Source organism: Cloeon dipterum, chromosome X, assembly GCF_949628265.1.
Source record: "Cloeon dipterum chromosome X, ieCloDipt1.1, whole genome shotgun sequence".
Taxonomy (NCBI): domain Eukaryota; kingdom Metazoa; phylum Arthropoda; class Insecta; order Ephemeroptera; family Baetidae; genus Cloeon; species Cloeon dipterum.
Window position 1 is genome coordinate 30,671,870 of NC_088790.1, and position 20,092 is coordinate 30,691,961.

General features: G+C 38.0%; 1 protein-coding gene across 1 annotated transcript in view; it reads right to left on the reverse strand.

Moving 5' to 3' along the window:
• LOC135946132 (uncharacterized) overlaps nt 1–20,092 on the reverse strand; it is a 163,939-nt gene that overhangs the window by 7,389 nt on the left and 136,458 nt on the right. The window contains exon 3 of the mRNA XM_065494194.1: nt 1,496–1,597. Coding sequence (XP_065350266.1) covers nt 1,496–1,597 — 102 coding nt within the window. The remainder of the gene's footprint in view (nt 1–1,495; nt 1,598–20,092) is intronic.

Consider the following 20,092-nt stretch of genomic DNA (forward strand, 5'->3'; position numbering starts at 1 on the left):
TGTCACAGCACAACTAGGACTCATCCATTTTTAGTCGCCGAACATTTATCAAGTTTGACTGACTTGGAAGGATGGAAAATCAAGTGAAGGCATTATTTATAAAAGAAAAAGAGTGTGTGAAAGAAGGATATATGACGTGGTGGCAGACGCGTGTGTGTGTGTGCAACAGAAATATATTACGTGCTGCTGGTTTGCAGAGAAGGTCTGCGATCAATCTTGCGCCCGCGCGCCCCAGAGAGGCACTTAATTTTTTCAGTTTTAAATGACGAGAGCCTATTTTGCAGCAAGATTTATTTCACTACGATAAATTCAGCAAATTTTTCATAAAAAAATGAAAATAAGAATAGAATATAAAAAGATTTTGATCCGTTTTTCAGATATTTTTTAGTTTTATTATACTCATTTTCTCAATGAAAGTCCTGCCAATTCAGACAAATCGATTTTTTTAAATTAATTGATGGAATTAATCGATCAATCTGTCGGATTTTTACTTGCAAAATTAATTGAAGTTTCTAATTACCAAAATTTAAATAGCAAATGTCAGTTTTTAGAGTTGATTGTATTCCCTTTGTGCTAAATTATGATTCAGTACCATTTTTATATTTATTTGAAAATACAAAAATATTAATTAAAAAGTTTTAAATGTTTTATCTTGTTTCAATTTAGATAATTGTATTTTAAATAATCTTTATCATCTTAAAAATGCAATTATTATCTCTTCTCCTCTCCAATTTAAATTATAGACATGGTCAGATCATTTTGGATTTAACAATTATTATTATTATTAATTAATTGCCTGGAAAAATACCGATACTTTCCTGTCTTCCCATGTTATAAAATGGAAAAAATCGCACGATTTTCCGGCAAAACTCCATTCAATCACTAAAAAATTTTGCCACCTCTAATTAAAATCATTATAAATCCCCCAGTTGCAAAAGCTCTTAGTGTTCAAAGCTGCCAACAGATGGCGCCAACTTATACTTTGGTAATAAATTTAATTTTAAGACACTTTCGCTGCGATTTCAGACTCAATCCCGACACTGTGCATTATTCACTTAGTTTTATTTCTTTAGACTTCCTGAAAACCAAAATCAGTCCAGCCATTCGCCGTAGAAACGTTAGAAAAGATTTATATTTCCATAAATAGTTTTTCACGATTCTACGGTGATTGGCTGAACCAATTTTGGTTTTCAGCACGTCAAAAGAAAGAAAATTAAGTGTAGAATGCATAGTAGCTAGATTGAGTTTAAAATCGCAGCGCAAGTGACTTAAAATTTAATTTATTACGAAAGTATACGGTGGCGCCAACTGTTGGCCGCTTCAAACTGGGGAATTTGCTGAATTTGATGCTTTTAGACGGTCTGGCACTTTAAACAAAACTGAATTTAAGTCTCAAATGGCTTGAAATGACGTGATTTGTGCTTAATTTTTGGACCGTGACGTCTAAAATCCCTCATCCCTTCCTCCTCAATTAAAATTTTCCTGGTCAACTCACCACTTTCAAGTCCGAGGAAGTGCTGCAAGGAGAGCGACGCCTTGGTCTGTCCCTGCTTGTATCGATCCTTGCAGTCCCTGTACAACTGGAGGTGCAGGCAGTCTGCAACAAAAGCAACCACAGCGTGTTTAAAACAAGACGATAGATATTGCGTCGGCACAAAATAAATAAGTGATAAAAAACGCGGCGGCTGACAAGAGTATAGCAGAGTGAATACAAGCAGCAACAACATCTGGGAATTCGTTCATGTTTTCTTTTTACTTGGTGCATGCGGAGCAGACGAACGAGTTAGTGTCAATGCGCGCGGAGATGAATTTGCTGTAAATCAGGCCCCGACCGCCGCTGACTAATGAGGTCCCCTGGGAACCTGCGGGATCGAGCCACTTGTGTTTGCTTAACACCAAATGCACCGTTAATTAGGATCATTTGTCACTTCTGCGGATGCGTTTCATTTTGGGGCCTTGACAACCGCGGTGTCTGTCCTTGTCAGCCGCACACAATGGCGCTAAAGCTCCTCTTGGGGTGCGAGTTCTAAATTTTTTCGCAGAAAAAGGATTGGGTGGTTGTTTTCCATTAGAAAACACTGGTTTTAAAAATTTTCGCTTAAGATTTTATGCTAAATTTAAAATTGGACATAAAGACAAATTTGTTTATCACTTCTGAATGGTCCAAAATATTTAAAAAAATGATATATTAAATTTGTACAAATTAATTGATACAATGGCGCGAGATTAATGTTTTATTTTGCAATCAAGACACGATTTTAAGCGCTTGCTTAGTGCATGGTTTGTTGCAAAATTCATACGTGGCTCAGAACTTTAGTTATTTTAATTGTTTTTAATTTTCTTAACTTTCATTTTGTTTTTAAATAAATAAACTATGCAATAAACGAGTACTGTAGAATTATTTTTTTAAACTGCAGTTAAATGAGGTTACATGGCTTTAAATTGAATCAAAATACAGAAAATTAATATTTAATAATTATTTAATAAGTTTCTATGGTTCTTATTATTAAATAAAAGGACATAAAATTATTATTAATTATTTCTAACTATATTTCGTTAGCTCATTTTGACATCTCAAGCTACTGTAACATTTTCAAATGTCTTAAAATTGTTTAATTAAGTTTTTAGTGACGTTTGCAATCTCAAATAAAATTAAACAGCTTTGACAGCTACAAATATGCATTAACTATATTTTACAATAAAAATTAATCGAGAAATAATTGCTTCAATCGCCCATTAATTTGATGCCAATGCAGCCAAAACCGAAGGAAAAGGGAAACCAGCGAGCCTTGGGCCATATACTGTCAGTTTGTCAAAGCGGGCAGTGAGCAGTGACAACCTGGCGTTGCAGTTATTGCCAAGTCAGCACGAAAATTGTATCTGAAACGCCTAACAAGCTGCTGCTACAATGTATATTATCTCTGTCTGTCTCTCTGGTGTGCGTAAGACCGGTCAGCAGCTTTTCCCTTTGAATCGAGTCGGGCCTTCTGCCGCTCCCTTGTTCTGCCCATAACGCACACAGGAAACGTGTCCTTAGATCCTCGGCAGTTGCACGCCCCACAGCCTAATCGGCGCCGCAGCCACTGCCTCCTCGTTTGTTCTCTCTCTCGGCTGGCAGGCGGGCAAAGGCAGGCACAACTATAACTCGTCCAGTGTACGCCGGCATTTACTGCTACGTACGCTTTGTCTGTGTAAACTTCAACCCAAAGACGTTCTCGACACAATGTAAATTTGTTGTAAATGTGTAGCTTGTTTTTTTTTAATTAAATGTAATGCTTAATAAAATTCTAGCGGGTTGTTTTTATTTGAATAATTGACCAGTTGCATAAACCCTTAGTTATTGAAGCCGCCAACAGATGGCGTAACCACAGACTTTCTTTAAAATTTTGTTTTAAGCGGTTTTAAGGCATTTCCACTGCGATTTCAGACTCAATCTAGCTATTTTGCTTTTTTTTAATTAATTTGCTTTTTTTGACGTGCTAAAAACCAAAATCGGTTCAGCCATTCGCCGTAGAAACGTTGGAAAAGATTTTTTTATTTCAAAAAATAGTTTTTCATGATTCTACGGCGATTGGCTGAACCGATTTTGGTTTTCAGCGCGTCAAAAATTAACAAATTAATTGAAGAATGCACATTGGCCAGATTGAGTCTGAAATCACAGCGGAAGTGCCTTAAAATCGAAATTCTACGGTGGCGCCATCTGTTGGTGGCTTCGAACACTTAGGGTTTATGCAACTGGTGAATTTAATTTAATTTATTTATATCATATTTGTCAGCTATTAAATTTGTATTTTATTAAAGATAAATTTAAAAATTGATTTCAGACCGTAAGATACACTAAAATACAAAAAAAAATAGAATATTTTGTTGAATTTCCTGGTGTTCTATTTGATAAAACAATAAATTTTGAAATGCCTTGCTTGAAATTCAAATAACTACATTAAAAAAAACCAAAGCCTATTGTGTCCTACTGCCAAAAGCCAATTGCTGAACTCACAAAAGATCGAGTGAGCTATATTGAGCTCACTCGAGAGTATTATTCGGTTTATCCTTTTGAAAAAATTCGGACTGACGTGCTCGAGGTCAGCGCAGTGCTCTCGCTGCTCTCAGGATCAAAGGGTTAAGCGGAGAGACAAGCAAAAGCGCTGACACTTAATGCACCTGTTACGAGGAGGCACTGGTTTTGTGTCCGGCACAGAATCAATCGGGGCATGCACGGACGTGCCTGATTATTGTCAGCCGCTCTTTTCACTGCTAACAATATCATGTCCTAGAAATAAAGTAATTAACGAGAGCAACTAGATCATCCCAAGGCTGCGCTTGATCTACTTTTAAATCACTAGAGGGGTTTTATTTATTTATTTATTTTGGGCTGATTTTAATTGCTGGAACTTATTTAATTATTTCTAGTAATTTTAGGGGGTTGAAAATATTTTACATAGTTTTTAGCTTCCAAAAAAGCTTTCAGATGGTCTCGATTATTTTCGAAAGAAAATCATATTTCTCTTGGATCTATTGTTCCCTATATATACTCTTTAGAAATAACAAACGGAATTCATGGTTTAATAGGAAAGGAAATCGTTAAGCAGAAAATAATTCAATTTGATTTTAATAAATATTTTTCTGCTAATTAGACAAATAAAATTAACTTGACTAAAAATAAAACGAGAACAGCCTATTTTCATGAATATTTATCAGCTTTCTGAATTAGAAACGACAAAATTTATAAAATCTCAACAATTAGAGACAACAATTATTTATTAAAACCAATAAGTTTTTAAAAAATTGTAATTTTAGAAAAAAGTCACTAAAAAATTAATTTTAAGTAAATTAAATAGTTAAATTGTTTATTGTGTTTCAAAAGTTTAAAAATTGCTGCTCATTTGGAGACTAAAAAGAAAAATCACAGAAAAAACAGTGAATTGTTGTCTTGAATTCCCACATGCGGGTGAGCAAGCAAGAGGGAAAGAAACTTTTATTTTTATTTTTCCGATTGCAGGCCTCGGTTGCATTGACGCGCGTTTGATGATACTTTTGTCATTACATGATTGACACGCATGGTGCGAGAGGAAGCAGTATTGGAAAAGTTTCCCCCGAAAATATACATCTCAGGGTGCGCTGTGCTTCGGGGAAAAGGGCGATTTATTTTTTTCTCTCTACTTCTCCGCGCGCCAAGTTTGTTTGAGCAAGTTGCAAACGCGTACTCTCGGAAGAGAATGCCAAGCTGATGCGGAAAGTAGTTCATGGATTTGACAGCAGCCGAAAAAGTTGAAGGATGCTGAATACCAATTGCTATGTATAAGAATGCAGTCCTTTTGAATCGAGAAAAAAAGAGAACACAACACATATTTCCTTTCGACCAGCTGCACACCGATATTTCATTCTAATTGTGTCACTGCTCTCAAAAGGAAAAGTTTTTGCATTAAAACATCTGATGAATGATTTTTTATTCTTTATTTTCAATGAACTGAACACTGAACGCAACAACTCTGCAACAGTTGTAATGAAAAAACTACAGAGTGAATTAATTGTTATTTTTTTCTGTTGAAGCTGAAAATTAATTTTAAACTAGAATTCAGTGATTTTTTATTTCTAAAAATGAAAATACGCATGACAAGTTAACCATGACTATTTTTTAATGTAATTCTGACCGAAAGTGTCCCAGGTTACGCCCTATTTTTTGAGCAAAGGAAATTAATTGCTTCCAGGGTTAGAAAAATTATGAAAATTTAATTTTGAGAAGATAAAAAATAGGACTTTTGAGTCTTGAAAGGTATTTTTAAATTTTCAAAAATTTCAGATTTTCGAAAGGGTTGTGTGTTTGGCCTGATTTAAATTCAGCAGTTTTAAGTAGCGTCAAAAACTGCCTAAATTCAGAAAGCTGATTAAATTTCCAGTTTTTTCCTATTGAGCAAATTTTCCTCAAATTTACGATTTTCGCTCAAATTTCATCTGGCCAATAGAGAAGCAGAAAAATATTTCGCACCCCTTGTAATTCCTCTGATAATTTTAATCATTAGATTTTCCACCACATCATCTCGCGGCTGCTGAGTAATCAATCGATTTCCTCCAATTCCAATGTGCCGTGAATTTTTGCTCCACGAGATATATCGCCAATTGGTTTTCAACATTGAGCAAATTTGCACAGCAGACTGGCAAATCAGCGGAGCGTTAAAGACGTGGTCGGATCATTAGCGCAAGAGCACAATTCAATCGGGCAAATCTCTCTTCTTCTTCTGCTCTCTCTCGTCTCTGCCGGGCCAAGAGCACGAGTGAGGCGAATAACGAGCCCTCGATCCTTGGTCGCCGTGAGCAGAAGCGAAGAATCAGGGAAAAGACAACTCATGCAAGAGAGCAAATTGCACGGCCACCCCCAAATATATTGGGGAAAATCTGTTCCAAGGGCAAAACGCGCCATTAAACTTATTCACACACCCAACTGCGTTTTTTCTCGTATGGAATAAAATTTAATTTATTGCTCTTTTTTTAAACAAAAGGGGTTTAAAGTGGATCGATGCAGGGCGATATCTTTTAAAGACTGTCTTTGACGAAGTTTCTGAGCCCACTAATCGATTCCTGAGGGTCGAATTAAGTATAATTGATATTTTTCCGGCGAAAAAGTCCAACGCGACGTGTGAACGTTTTTCCCGCCAAAACAATTTGAATACGAGAACTGCGCATGCGTCAGAGCTGGTTTGAGCACTTGCACAGAGACCGAAGCTGTACGAATGCCTTCTTTGTCAGATCCATCCAGCTCTCACGCATGCGCACTTCTCGTATTCAAATTGTTTTGGCGGGAAAAAAAGTTCGCAAGTCACGTTGCACTTTTTGGTCGGTAAAAACATCCACTTTACCTAATTCGACCCTCAAGAATCGATCGGTGGGCTCAGAAACTTTCTATAACGTAAAAAGACCATCTGAAAACATCCCTAAAATTACTACGGTAAAGTGAAGCGTCTTTTATTTTGGGAAGAAGATGAATAACCTTGGCGCGAAATCGAATTCGCCGATTTTTCACGAGTGGATGAGGGGCTCAAGTGTCTACTTATTAGGCCGATGAAAGAGGCCAAGACAAGGGAAATATATCTTTTTGTCGGGAGATAGCGGGCGAGAGAGAGACCTTGAGAGGCGCATGATTTTTCACCGTCATCCCCCGCTTAATTTGATACTCGGTGGTATTGGCAAACTGCGCACTCATTGATTTATCGGTTGCAGCAGCTCCTTCGGGATTGCAAACCGAGCCGCCGTGTCAATCAATACTCTCTCTCTCACTCTGTGCGCCCACTTTTCCGTATTTACACTTCAAAAGAGCCGAATATCGGCTTCAGCGGTTAAGTACATAAACATTTGGCCGAGAAATTTATCGTCTGGCGAGGAAAGTTTACTATTTGCGTGATTGCATGAGGAAATTTTGCATGTCTATTTGGATTAGAACCTAATCAAATGTTTAAATGTGGTTAAACTTCTATTTCTAAATCAGGATTTTATAAAGATATTAATTTTCTGAGATCACAAAAGAAGTAACTAGTAAGGAGACGGTTCTAGCAAGGAGACAGTTCTAATAAGGAGACAGTTCTAGTAAGGAGACAGTCCAGTAAGGAGACAGTTTTAGAAAGGAGACAGTTCTAGTAAGGAGACAGGGACAAGGGATCATTTCACGCATTGGCAACCAAGCATTTTCCCGGATTTTGCTGCATCAACCCTCTTAAAAGTCGGACTGCATTTTTCTCTGAAAACTCTCTGTTCCAAAAAGCAGGCTTTCCCTTTTTGAGGCTGTATATTAGAGCCAACAAGTTGAACGGACCTTCCGTGAGGCAAAATATGGAGATTACAGCATTAACGTCCAAACTTGTGCCTGTCTTCTCATTATGAAAAAAGTTTGCGAGCTCATTTCGTTGGCACCGGCAGTTTTCCAATTAGCGTGCTATTTGCACTGGCGCAGTAATGAAGTGCCAAAGAGTGTAAAGGCGCGCGTTTGAAAAATTCAAAATTCGGCAGGCGCCTCGTAAAATACACGCTGCTCTCTGCTCTCTCTTTCTCTTTGTCCGCGCGCGTCGGCGTAATAAATTAAAGGAGCGCGTTTTTTAATTAAGACTTGAAACGAACAGAAGCCGGCGGAAAATGCAATTTAAGGTTGTCAGGTCGTAAAACGGCTCACTCTCGGGGCGTGTGTATTGCGGGTCAATATACCCCCGCTGCCATTTGGGCGGGGGATGAGCTGCAGTGCGCTCGCCGCATTTCTTCATTGCATTTTTTACGAGCAGGCAAAAGCAGCAGATTTGTCAGTTGGAGCGGCGAGAATCGAGGTGCAGCAGCGGCAGCACAATAAACACGTGACGCGACGGCCGCAGCTGCAGAATTTTTTGCTCCTATTTTTAGAGCGGAAGAAATCGACTGCACCCTCTGATGGACTCTCTATAAACAATCGATGCAGCTTATTGCCGAGTTCAAACACTCGCTCAGCTAGTTAGGGAATTTTCTACTCCCTAGGAAAATGATATATTTTATTTAAATTAACTTTGAGGCTTTAATACTGATGGGTATTTTTGGGGGATTTCTAGTTGTCTTGTTATTCAAATCGTAAATATTTTAAAAATGTCTTATTACGAAATTATTTTTTATAGATTTGAATTATTGAAAATAAAAAAATCTAAAATTTGGTAAGTTTTCCGTGCAGTTTTTTCCAAGAATCAAATTGACGAGCCGTCAGTCTTTTCAGGGTACGTGGTAACCCTATCTAGGAGGCTATTATCCATCGAGGAAAATGAAGCAAGATGTCGTCTGGATTGGATTGAATGGAATTAGCCAAGAGAGGCGGACACGAGCGGGCGGGCGAGCAGCTATGATTTATCGGCTCGTTAGCTTCTCTCTCTCTCTCTCTCTCTCTCTCTCTCTCTCATCTTCTTGCCTTCCACTTTGAGCGTCTGTGGCGTCTGCCGGAGGCAACCAAATAAAATCCGGGGGCAAAAACCGCGTTCGCCGACTGCCGACTGATCTGATGGAAACTGGAAACGCACCCTAGCTCTTTGATTAACGGTTGTTGGAAACAAAAGCGGCATCGGCCACCGGAGGAGACGTTGCAGAGGGTGGAAAATAATGCAACAGCGATTGCTTTCGCGCGCTGATGCAGTTTTGCTCCTGCCAAAACGCAACACTACTCTCCGTGGGGAGACTTTGAATAAACTCGATTTTTTACTTGTAAAGTTTAGATTGAATCGAGTTGGTGAAAAGGGGAATGGAACGTGGCGTGTTTTACACAAGTTATTTACTACAGGAACACAAGAGGAAATTTTCCAAAATATACGAGTTGTGGAAGCCACCAACAGATGGCGACACTTTATAATTTCTTTATAATTAGACTCGCAATTACACTAATTTCACGAACTTTTCGGTCAGATTTGGATCCCTTTTAAATATACATGAGTTTTTCAGAAGGTTTGAAATCAACCCTCAACCTCCAGAGGGTGAAATTTTGGTTAATTATGAAATTTGCCGAGTTTAACCGTAGTTCGTGTTGTTCTTTTACGCCAAATAAATCAAATCTGAAGTCAATTTTACATTTACAGTAAATTGCTTCCTTCAGCTCTATTTTGACCTTGGCATGCATTTGGCATGATTTTTCCAACTGGAAACAAAAATAGAAATAATTTTTCTAACCTTTTCTGTGAGTTTCATTATTTATTTCTTGTTGCAAGAGCAGCAAGTTTTAAGAAAGAAATTAAAAAGTAATTGCAAGAGTCGGAGAGAAATTCCTTGATGGAGATTGCATAAAAGTTGCTGACCTGCTCTCATAATTTTCTTTGGCTCCGAGTCATAATAATTATAAACGTACGTAGCACCACCTCATCTCTTTGCCAATGCAACTATACTTCAAAGATGTAAGATTTTTTCCTACACTCCACTCTTAACCCGTTCGTTCGTTCGTTGATGAGCGAAAAAAGAAGCGCAACTGGGACAAAAAGTGTTAATGCGTGTACGCCATTAAGGAAAGAGGTGAGTCCTGCCCTGCAAATGGCGAGATTTCATTCTTGTGGAAAGAATCTTGCTGCAGTTCTTCTTTTTTTTTGCAGCTGCACTTTCATTACACTAATGATAATGCGCTCGGCTCCAAGACACGATTTATGAGAGCTCTTTTAAAAAGTTATTCGCGCACCACAATAAAAATCCATTCGAATCTACACGTGTAATCAATTCTTGCCACATTTCGCAGCACCAAGTTTATACAATTGTACGTTCAATATGGAGGAAATAAAAAAGTATCAAGCACGACACATTCACGTCCACGTAGAGCTTGAAAATAAATAAGTTGTGCAACGCAATGTACAAACTGATCGTTAAAAATGTTTTACAAGGACAGCACCATTTATTAATTCGAAATATTGGTTTTTCTTCCTGTCGTTTTCGAGTTTTATGAATTGGAAGGCTGTAAAAGCTTCTAGGAGAAGTTCAAGAGGAATGATACTGAGAGTTTCTTGAATAAATTTAACTTAATTTTTGGTATTTTTATTTTTCCCTAAAATTTTTAAAGGATCTCTAACGGCACTTTCAAATTTTCAGACGAATTTTGTGCAAAAATAGTAATTTTAAGAGAAGTTTGGTCAATGGGAAAAACTGGAAAATTAATCAGCTTTCTGAATTTAGGCAGTTTTTGACGCTACTGTCAACTGCAGAATTTTAATCAGGCCAAAAACACACTCCTTTCGAAAATCTGCAATTTTAGAAAAATTAAAAAAATAACTTTCAAGTCTCAAAATTATTTTTTGTCTTCACACAATTAAATTTAATCGATTTTAGACAATTCCTTTTAATAATAGTTGCAGAATTCCTTCTCATACGATTTTCTAGCGAGCCCAAAGTAAATAATTTTAACCCCTAATTATTAGAAGCGTCCGGAAAAGAAAACAGAGCGACCTAATGTCAGTTTGCTCTCGCCGTGAGGGCGGGACGCTGAATTCTGAATTCCCGGTTCACTTTGATCTCTGGGCTGGCGGCAAGACGGAAGTGACAAAGTGAAGTATTTTGCGACGGGATCACGCGTTTTTGGCAGCCGGCAAAGACAATTTAACCCCGGTGGCGGCGGCGTCTGGGTGGGTGCAAAGGCAAAGCCCACGTCCCTGGGGGTGCCGGGCGGGGCTTGCGGGCTGCATAACTCGCACGTCACCCCTGCGATCCAAGCGATGCAGGTGCCGAGACGAGACGAGCAGGTAGAAGCAGGGAAACGCGCGTCTGTCTACCGCCGGGACGCACGCAGCTAGCGCGCCATTGTTTGCATACAAAACGTCGCGATTACGCAACGGCTCCCTGGCGGAATGTCACGCAATTTGCATGAGTGCTGCTGTTTCGACGTCGGATTGTCCACCTCCTGTCTCGTCATGTTTTCATTTCGGACACGGCACTTTTTATGCTCAGAATGTAAGATGAATTGTGACTAAATAAATGGCTTTGAACATTGTTGTGCTTGAAAAGAGGAACTTGCTAAAGTAAAAATTCAATTTTTGGAATTTTCTCCAAAATTTGCAGCGCTTGACCACATTTTCTTGGAAGATTTCGATTCCTCTCTTTGAGATCTGTCCAACAGCATTTGAAACCTTTCAGGGAAACTCTTTTTTAGTGAAATAAAATAGGATTTCAAGTATTAAATATTGTACCATCTCTCCAAATAGACTAACAAAATGCATAATTTATTATTTTCATTTTACATTTCGAAAGCAGCACTTAAGCTAGTTGATCACAAAGTTTCGGCTTACCGCGCGCTCGAAGTGCAAGCAAGCGCTAAAAATAAGAGCAGCTTTCCTGCCGCTCTGTGTATAACACTACGGAATGCAGCGCGGCACGGGATTTAAAAACGGGGCCTTTTCCGCTCATTGGTTGCAACGATGCAAATCCCCAAAGTGCCTTGCATATTTATGCGACCAGTCAATAATGCAGGAACAAAGTGCACAGGGCCGATTCCTTCTTTTTTTTCCTGCCTCCTCAGATATGAAGCGGCGGCAAATTCCTCCTGGGATTGGGTAATTTATTTGAAAGGCGCCGAATGAATAATTTCCGTGCAGTGCACGGCCAAATGCGAACGCAGATGAACATGAAAGCGACTCTAGGCGAGGAGAACACGAGTGCCCCGCTTGTAAGTACATACGTGCACTTCTCGCTGCTTTTGTTCTGCGGGGGAACGAACGTCTTGTACTACACATAATTCTAACGGTGCTCCAGCAGCTAGCTATTCGTCGAGTTGAGTGAGCGCTGCACTCTGCACCCCGCTTTTGTGCATGCTTTTGAATTAATTATGCGCCAAGCTTTTCTTTCCATTTCAGAAAGAAATATGACGCTGAAAATAGCGGCTGCTCTGGATTTATTGTAACATGGGGTATTTATTTTTAAATGGAACTATTATAGTTCTTGATTTATCGCTTCTTTCCACGCATTTTTAGTCCTGTTTGAAATTAAATATTTTTTAGATGGTGTCTGAGCCACTTTAGACGTTTTAAAGAGGAATGATACTGCAAAAAACTGGAAAATGCTTGTTGCCAATGCATAAACTCATCCCTTAGGATTCAGTTAAAGCTTAAATTGATTTAAGAAGCACTGTAATTTTTTGAGAAAATTGGCTGAAAAGTTAGCGTGCTTTTCAAATGGTAATGGCTGTCTCCTTACTTGAAATCCGATTTAATTTCAAAAGCAAGAGTTTCCCCAATAAGTGGCATACACAATTGGACAGATCTCGACGAGAGGAATCGAAATTTGCCAAGAAAATATGTTCAAGCACTGCAAATTTTGGAGAAAATTGGTAAAATTTGAATTTTTACTGTTGGAAGGTCCTTTTTTGGTTGAACAAATTGTTTATCGATCAATTGTTCATGGCATCCAACAATTCAAATAATTTGCAACTGTTGTCCTTTATCATTCCCCTTTAATCACCGTAAATAAATCCTAAAAGATACATTTTCCTCTAAAAATAAAGAATTTTCAGTCCAAATTTCTAAATAATTTTTATTTTATTAAAAATTGCTATTTTAATTTTAAACTGTAAAATGTATCAATGGAAAATTATAGTAGTGTATATAGATACTTTTTATGGTTTTGGAAAATAGAGAGGTTTTAGACGATTTTAAGTCTGGTTCTTATGGCTTAAAATTGCATGATTCGTGCTCATTTGATGGTCCCGCAGCGATTGATGACTCAGAAAATATTTCTCTGTACATATAGACAATATTTTTTTATTTTATTCCTTACAAACAGAATTAATTTATAAATTTCTATAGTTTTAAGCCAGATTTTTAGATTTTCCTGTGGGTGTTGTTAAGTGCTTGTTTTAAATTTCCAGAAATAACCACACCAATTTTTAAGCACCACTTTCAAAATTAAAGTGTGTTACGCCCTCGTTCAGTGGTTACTGTTTTAAGGGCGGATTCATTCGATGGCTACAATGGCAGTTTTTTTTCTAAGAAAAGCCTGGAATTTTTAATATTAGTTCAAAAATAAAACAAGGCAAAATAATGTGTAGGAGTGAGATTTTTAGAAAATTGTTTTCGCCGTTATTATAATTTCTTCCGAAATGAAACATAAATAGATACACATTTTTTCCTCCTCAAATTTTAAAATTGCTTAAAAACGGAAAAATATTTAACTTATATGCAAGGATTTCTACGAATTTAAGCGATTTGAGACGTTTTAAACGCTTTAAGATGGATTAATGGCTTTTGCTGGTTAAAAATATACTTAAAAAAGTCCAAAAATATTAAAATTTGAAAATGCTTTTATTTACTTTGTAAATGATTATGATCGGAATTATTTTATTCATATATTGTATATGAACACTTTAAAATAAGTCGGTCAATTTTATTTTAATTATGTTCAAACAACCCCATAAATTTAATTTTTATAAATTTAAAAATAAACGAAATTGCATCTGCACTTGACTTGGCCGCTTCTTCAGTTTTTCTTCCCACAGCCACGTTTGCACCAATTAAAAGGGGTAGGAAGTAGGAAGGAAGGAAGGTGAGCACGCGGCCGGCGGGCTGGCAAACTTTACATGATGCAAAACTGATTAACGCGCACACAAGTACGCCGCCGCCGCCGAGAGAAGAGAGAGAAGAGAGAGAAGCGAAGAAACAAAATACGCGGCGCGCGTGGTCCTTTTGTGCGGGCGGCGAGAGCGGCTTGGCACGCACCCACCCTCCACCCTCGGATGATGATTATGTCTGCCCGGCGAGGGGCGAGGGGGAGGCTGCGTGGCACGAGCAGAAGAGGTGGACGGATAAAAAGCAGTCGGGCTGCCAGATAAAAATCCCCCAGATGCTTTTGCGACAAGTTGGACGCGCGCGCCGAAATAATAATGGCTACTGCTGCGCTCGCTCGCTCGCTTTCTCTGATCTACAACTTTTATTCGCACGACGAGCGTCTTAAAAGGAAGCAGCCATTTAATTAGGCACATGAATTTTGCTGCGACGACGCGATTTTCCACCCTGAATGCCTTTTCTAATGACCCTCTGAAGCAAAAAATAAAAAAAATGCCGGAGAGAGCTTGTGCTTGGATTTTAATCGCGTAACGACCTTTTTATTTTTTCTTAATGGCGCCGACGGAAGACCTGACGTTAAACGTGAACATTTATAACGATCTCATTCTGTCTGACTGAGCTGAGGAGCTGGAAAATAGTCCTGTAAGCTTTGGCCGGTACAAAATACTTTAAAATTATGCAGTGGAAAATTAAAATTAATCGGAAAAGAAGCTGTGAAATTTAGATTGTTGACTCGTCTAAAATGCCAACGAATGGCATTTTTATTGGTTTTTCAGTGTCACTGAAATTAATTTTATATATATATTTTTTTATTCAATAAAAAATCATTCAAACAGATGTCTTGAGAAATATAAATTTAAAAAAAAAATGAAATACCTTAATCCTTTCAATTTTTCAAAGCGATTAACAGTTGACAGCGTGAAATAAATTATATTTGCACCAAACCTTACATTTATTTCTACAATTTGGAGATTTAATTGTATTTTTAAAAACAGTTAATTTTAGAACCCGTTTCCAGGTTCGATCGGCTGATTTCTGATAAATTTGATTCAAAAACGTCTAATTATTGCATAGAACACCTTTAATTCATTCTTATAATTAACAAGAAAAAATACAAAAATATCTTAATGCTTTAAACGTTCTTAGTGTAATTTTCCTAAAAAATGGACGGTGCTATCTGGAAATTGGGACAGAAACATTAGGGGTTTTCCGTGAAAATTCTTATTTTAAAAAGGCTAAAATATAACTATGGGCTTCAATAAGCTTAAATTAGCAGTAAAAAAGTTTAAAATCGATGGATTTCAAAGCCTGTTATTTGGAATTTCGGTTTGAAATATGTATGACGTTTTCTAAACCACAATCAATGGCATTGCGGTCTGATTTTCAGTGTCAACGCAAACTAATTATCATTTTTAGGTTAATTTAAATAATTATTTCTACAAATTTCCTGTAGTAAAATATATTTCTTTTTTTTAAATTACTTGTTCCTTTGATTTTTTTTCATAGCAATAGAAATGAATTTTTCCTTGCAAAACTTTGATTTTTATCCGTTTAAATAGATTTATAAAAAAATAATTTTAAACTGATCCGTTTCCAGCTTTGCAAAAAAATTGCTAATATGAATCATTAACTGCTTGCAAAACGTAATTCATTTCTGCTAAATTTCACTTTAAAATTGTGCTAACTCTGCCGCAAGCACCGTGAACAAAAGGAAAATAATCTGCCGCAAAGAGCAAGCAGACAAATTATTGCCCTGTGCCCCGCAGAGTGTGTGTTCAAAAGCACACACACACACACACACACACGCGTGTGTGTATTATTTGCGGAGAATGCGACGGCGCCGTTTATGAAATGTAATTAATTTGTGCTCGGTGAATAGCGCGCGAGTGCTGCTAATTATTTATACGCGCGCCTCGGATAAATTTGTCTGCTCTCGCGCGTTGCTCGCGTATTGTGATGATGAGCTTCTCGGCGCGCGGTACGGAGCAACAAAGGCGCCGCGGCGTTCGCTTGTTTTAGAAGATATATACGCCGACACGTCTTTTGTCACGCGTACTTCCCTTTTCTCCTTTGTTCCTCCAGCCGCGAGATAAGAAATTTTTCTTCCCAAAAGCGAGAGAGAAAGAGAGAGAACTGCTCTCTCAACACACCAGCGCAGCAGCAACGCCAATTTCCAGATGAATTTCTGTTCTCCGCACGCAGCCCTCTCTCGCTCTCTCTCTCTCTCTCTCTCTCTCTCTCTCTCTCGCTCCGATTTCCCGGCGTCTCGTTATTGCAAGAAGGGCGCTCTTATGAGCCGGCGGAAGTTTTGCGCTTCGAGTAGCTCACTTGACTCGTGAGAATACGAGCATGAATTTTAATTAACGATCTGCTCTTCTCCAAATATTGCAACGTAACAAAAATGGATTGCATATTTCCAGCCAGAGACTTTTGGAAGTGTTTAAATTCAAAGAAAACTTGATTAATTTGTGTGACTCGTTTTTCCTCTTTGCAGACTTGGCAAATTTAACCTGAAAAGTTGGGTGTTTGACAACAAGATATTTGTCTTTTTGTCTCTTTTTTTTAGACCAGTTTCTCAAAGACAGCGCAAAGTTTTTCAATTTATTGAGCTGTTTATATTAGTGGTGGAAAAAATTGTACAAATTTGTTTTTCCCAAACTTAAGACTCTTAAAGTTTGTGTATTTTCAGAACTTTCCTCAAGAAAAAATCTCATCAAGCTATTTTTGGACCGAATTCATCAGTTTTATAGCCTAAATATATTTCTTCTCTAAGGCGCAAGAAGATTTTACGTTTATTACTTATGTCATTTTTAATTTGAAATGAAAGTATTTTAATTACGATATTTGCTATCATCTCGTAGCCAATCCCCGTGGAAACCACGTAATTTTCACCCAAATGGATCATCCACATGGAATCCACGGGGGCGTCATGGATCATCCACGTAGGATCCCCGTAGTTCCCACGAGGAAAAATTAAATACTTTTTGAAACGAAAAATTAGCGAACTTAAGAATTTTTCCAACCAATTTCTTTCAAATTTAACAAAAAATATTTTATTTACATGCCTAGTCCCTCTGAAGACGATAAAAAATTAAAATTAAGATTGGATTTGAAAGATCTACTTCGTCCCAGAGTTAAATTATTGACAAATGAAGAAGGAAATTATAAAATCAAAGCAAACTAGAGATTTTCTGCTGTTTTGGTAAAATAAGAATGAATTTAAACCATTATAAAAACTGTTAACATGGTCAATTGGTTGCGTAGTTTGCTTCTTTAACCGGTGAAAATGCTTGTCCAATTTTTATAGGGTCGGAAAAGGAATCGAAGGGGTTGAAACGCTTTGAATGCTTAATGTCTATGTAGAGGAGATCATGAAGAATCAAACGGTGTGCAGTTTATGTAAATCTGATGGTTAGAACTCGAGATTTGGTGAAAAACGTCATTTTCGTTTGCAATAATAAACAAAACATTAAATCTCGGGTTCTACATCAGTCAACCACGATCAAAATAAGGTGAAAAATGAGAAATCAGACCTCGTTTCCGCACCTGCAGGAGAAAAATAAAATAGCAAGAAATGCCTCGGCCTTTTCCGCACATAACTCTGGTTAAAGAGAGCAAAGTGACAAAGACAAATGCTGTTTACTTGGCCCCGAGTCGTGGGCATAGTGGATGCGGCGTGCGTGCTTGCTACTTTCAAGCGAAAACAAAGAAGTTAAATCGGATGAAACGCGGCTGCTGGGCGAGTTATGCCACCGTTTTGCCCGGCAAGCGTCGCGGGCTAGCATAACCGCCGAGGAGACCGCGCGCGTCGCATCATCGCCATTAATTTTTCAGCCTCTCTCCGGCGAAGAGAAATAGAGAGAGAGATAAAACCCGCACCGGCTGAGTGAGCAAGCAGCGCAAACGTTTGCGTAACTAATGAGGAGGAGGAGGAAGTAGTGCAGCTCTCGTTATGTGCACATGTTTGCCTTTCCAAATCACTTTCTTTTCCGCGGTGTGAGTGAAATTTTTAATGTCGGTCTGCTGCTTTAATTACAGAGAGTGCCTGCCGCATCAATCAGAAGGGAGGAGGGAGTGCACAAACAGACACGTCTCACCCCCTTGCTTTTTCTGCACCAGGCGAGGATGAAAAAAAATCACAACACGTGCATCTGACACCTCTCTCTGAAGGGAAAAGCGTCGAGTGAGTGTGCGGTTTGATCAAAGACATAAATGTAATTGGATGTTTTATTTAGCTACACTCACAAGTTTCGCATCGTGATAATATTTTTTAAATGAGTTTTTTAGCGTAAATATGTTTTGCTATTAAATTACGTGTGACTTTACGTCCAATAAAGAGATTGTCTTATTTGACTCTGAGATTAATTGGAAGAGAACCAGATAAATTTAAATTTTATTGTATGAGACAGTCATGATTTATTTCTTAAATATTAAAATAATTTCGTTTAAATTTTAATAATAAATTTATGTAATTAAATTTAATACATTTAATTTTATAATTTTACTAAAAAATCATATTCGTTCACAGCGTTGAATTTTGAGTGACTGGAGTGCAAATATTCCCAGCGTTTAGAAATGAATATAAACTAATAATTTACCAATCTTAGTGTTCGAATCCGCCAACAGATGGCGCCACCGTTTCCTTTGGTAATAAATTTAATTTTAATTTACTTTCGCTGCGATTTTAGACTCAATCCTGCCACTGTGCATTCTTCATTTAATTTGCTGTCTTTTGACGAGCTGAAAAATAAAATCGGTTCAGCCAATCGCCGTAGAATCGCGAAAAACTATTTTTTTTAAATACAAAATATTTTCCGACGTTTCTACGACGAATGACTGGACTGATTTTTGTTTTCAGCACGCCTTAAAAAAATATTTCTATAAGCAGAATGCTGTTCCCGGTAAAATCGTACCAAAATTACAGGAAAAATATCCAGGATTCCGATTTCCCGCCTCTTGCACCATCTGAATCCTTTAGTTTCAATTCCCGAAAGTGCCAACGCGGCGATCCGAGTCTCAAATGCAAAATCAATTTTTCTCGCGGAATAAATCTGGAAGTCAGAAATTCGGCGGAGCTTATCTCTCACACACATTCCGATAGCGGCTCGTCTGGTGTGCTTTTCTGCGGTACAAAACGCGACGCACGCGGTCATTTTCCAGTAGCGCGCGCGCGACGACCCCTTTGCTTTGCCTTCAGCTGGCTCATGGCTTTTTGCCTGTGCGCGCACATTATTCGCAACGGCACCCATAAATCGTGAGTATTTGGAAAATTGCTTTTTCCCTGCGCTGCATAAATTTCCACGGCCGATGTTATTTGTTGTTGTTGTTGCTACTGCGCGCCCCGCGCCGCCGCCGCCACCTTTATTCGCTTTTTACGGCCGGGCCAATTTTTTTATTTTCACTCGCATGTTGGTTGATTTGTGCCAAAGTGCTCCGTTTTTTACCCTTGCTCTGGGGGAGTTTTTGTAATTATCGACACTTTTCATTGCCAGTTGAACATTCACGCTCGTTAGCTATATTTTTATTTGGGATGTGCGCATCTCCCAGATGAAATATTGACAACACTCGCTCGGTAGATGTGTAAATTTGAATATTTTAGGGTTTGATGCTGTTATTGATACTAAAAATAATATAATTGGGTCCAACGATTCACAATTAATTTTAGAAATGATCCAGTGTGGAAACAAAGACTGGAAAGCAACTTTAATAAACGTAAATTACAATTTCAAGACACTTTCAATCGTTTTAGACTGTTTGATGGTGCCAATTCCTGGAAAATGCTTTTTGGGAATGCATGAACTGATCCTTTAGGTTTCAGTTGAAGTCAAAATTGACCCAAATAGCAGCGTAAATTTTTGAAAAAAGTGGCTGCAAAGATAGCACTGTCTCCTTACTTGAAATCCTATTTTATTTCCCAACAAAGAGTTTCCATAAAAGGTTTCACACGACTTTGGACAGATCTCGACCAGAGGAATCGAAATCTGCCAAAAAAAATTGGTCAAGCGCTGCAAATTTTGGAGAATTTTGCAAAATGTATAAAAATCTACCAACTGCTCTCCTCTGGGCCACTTTAATTC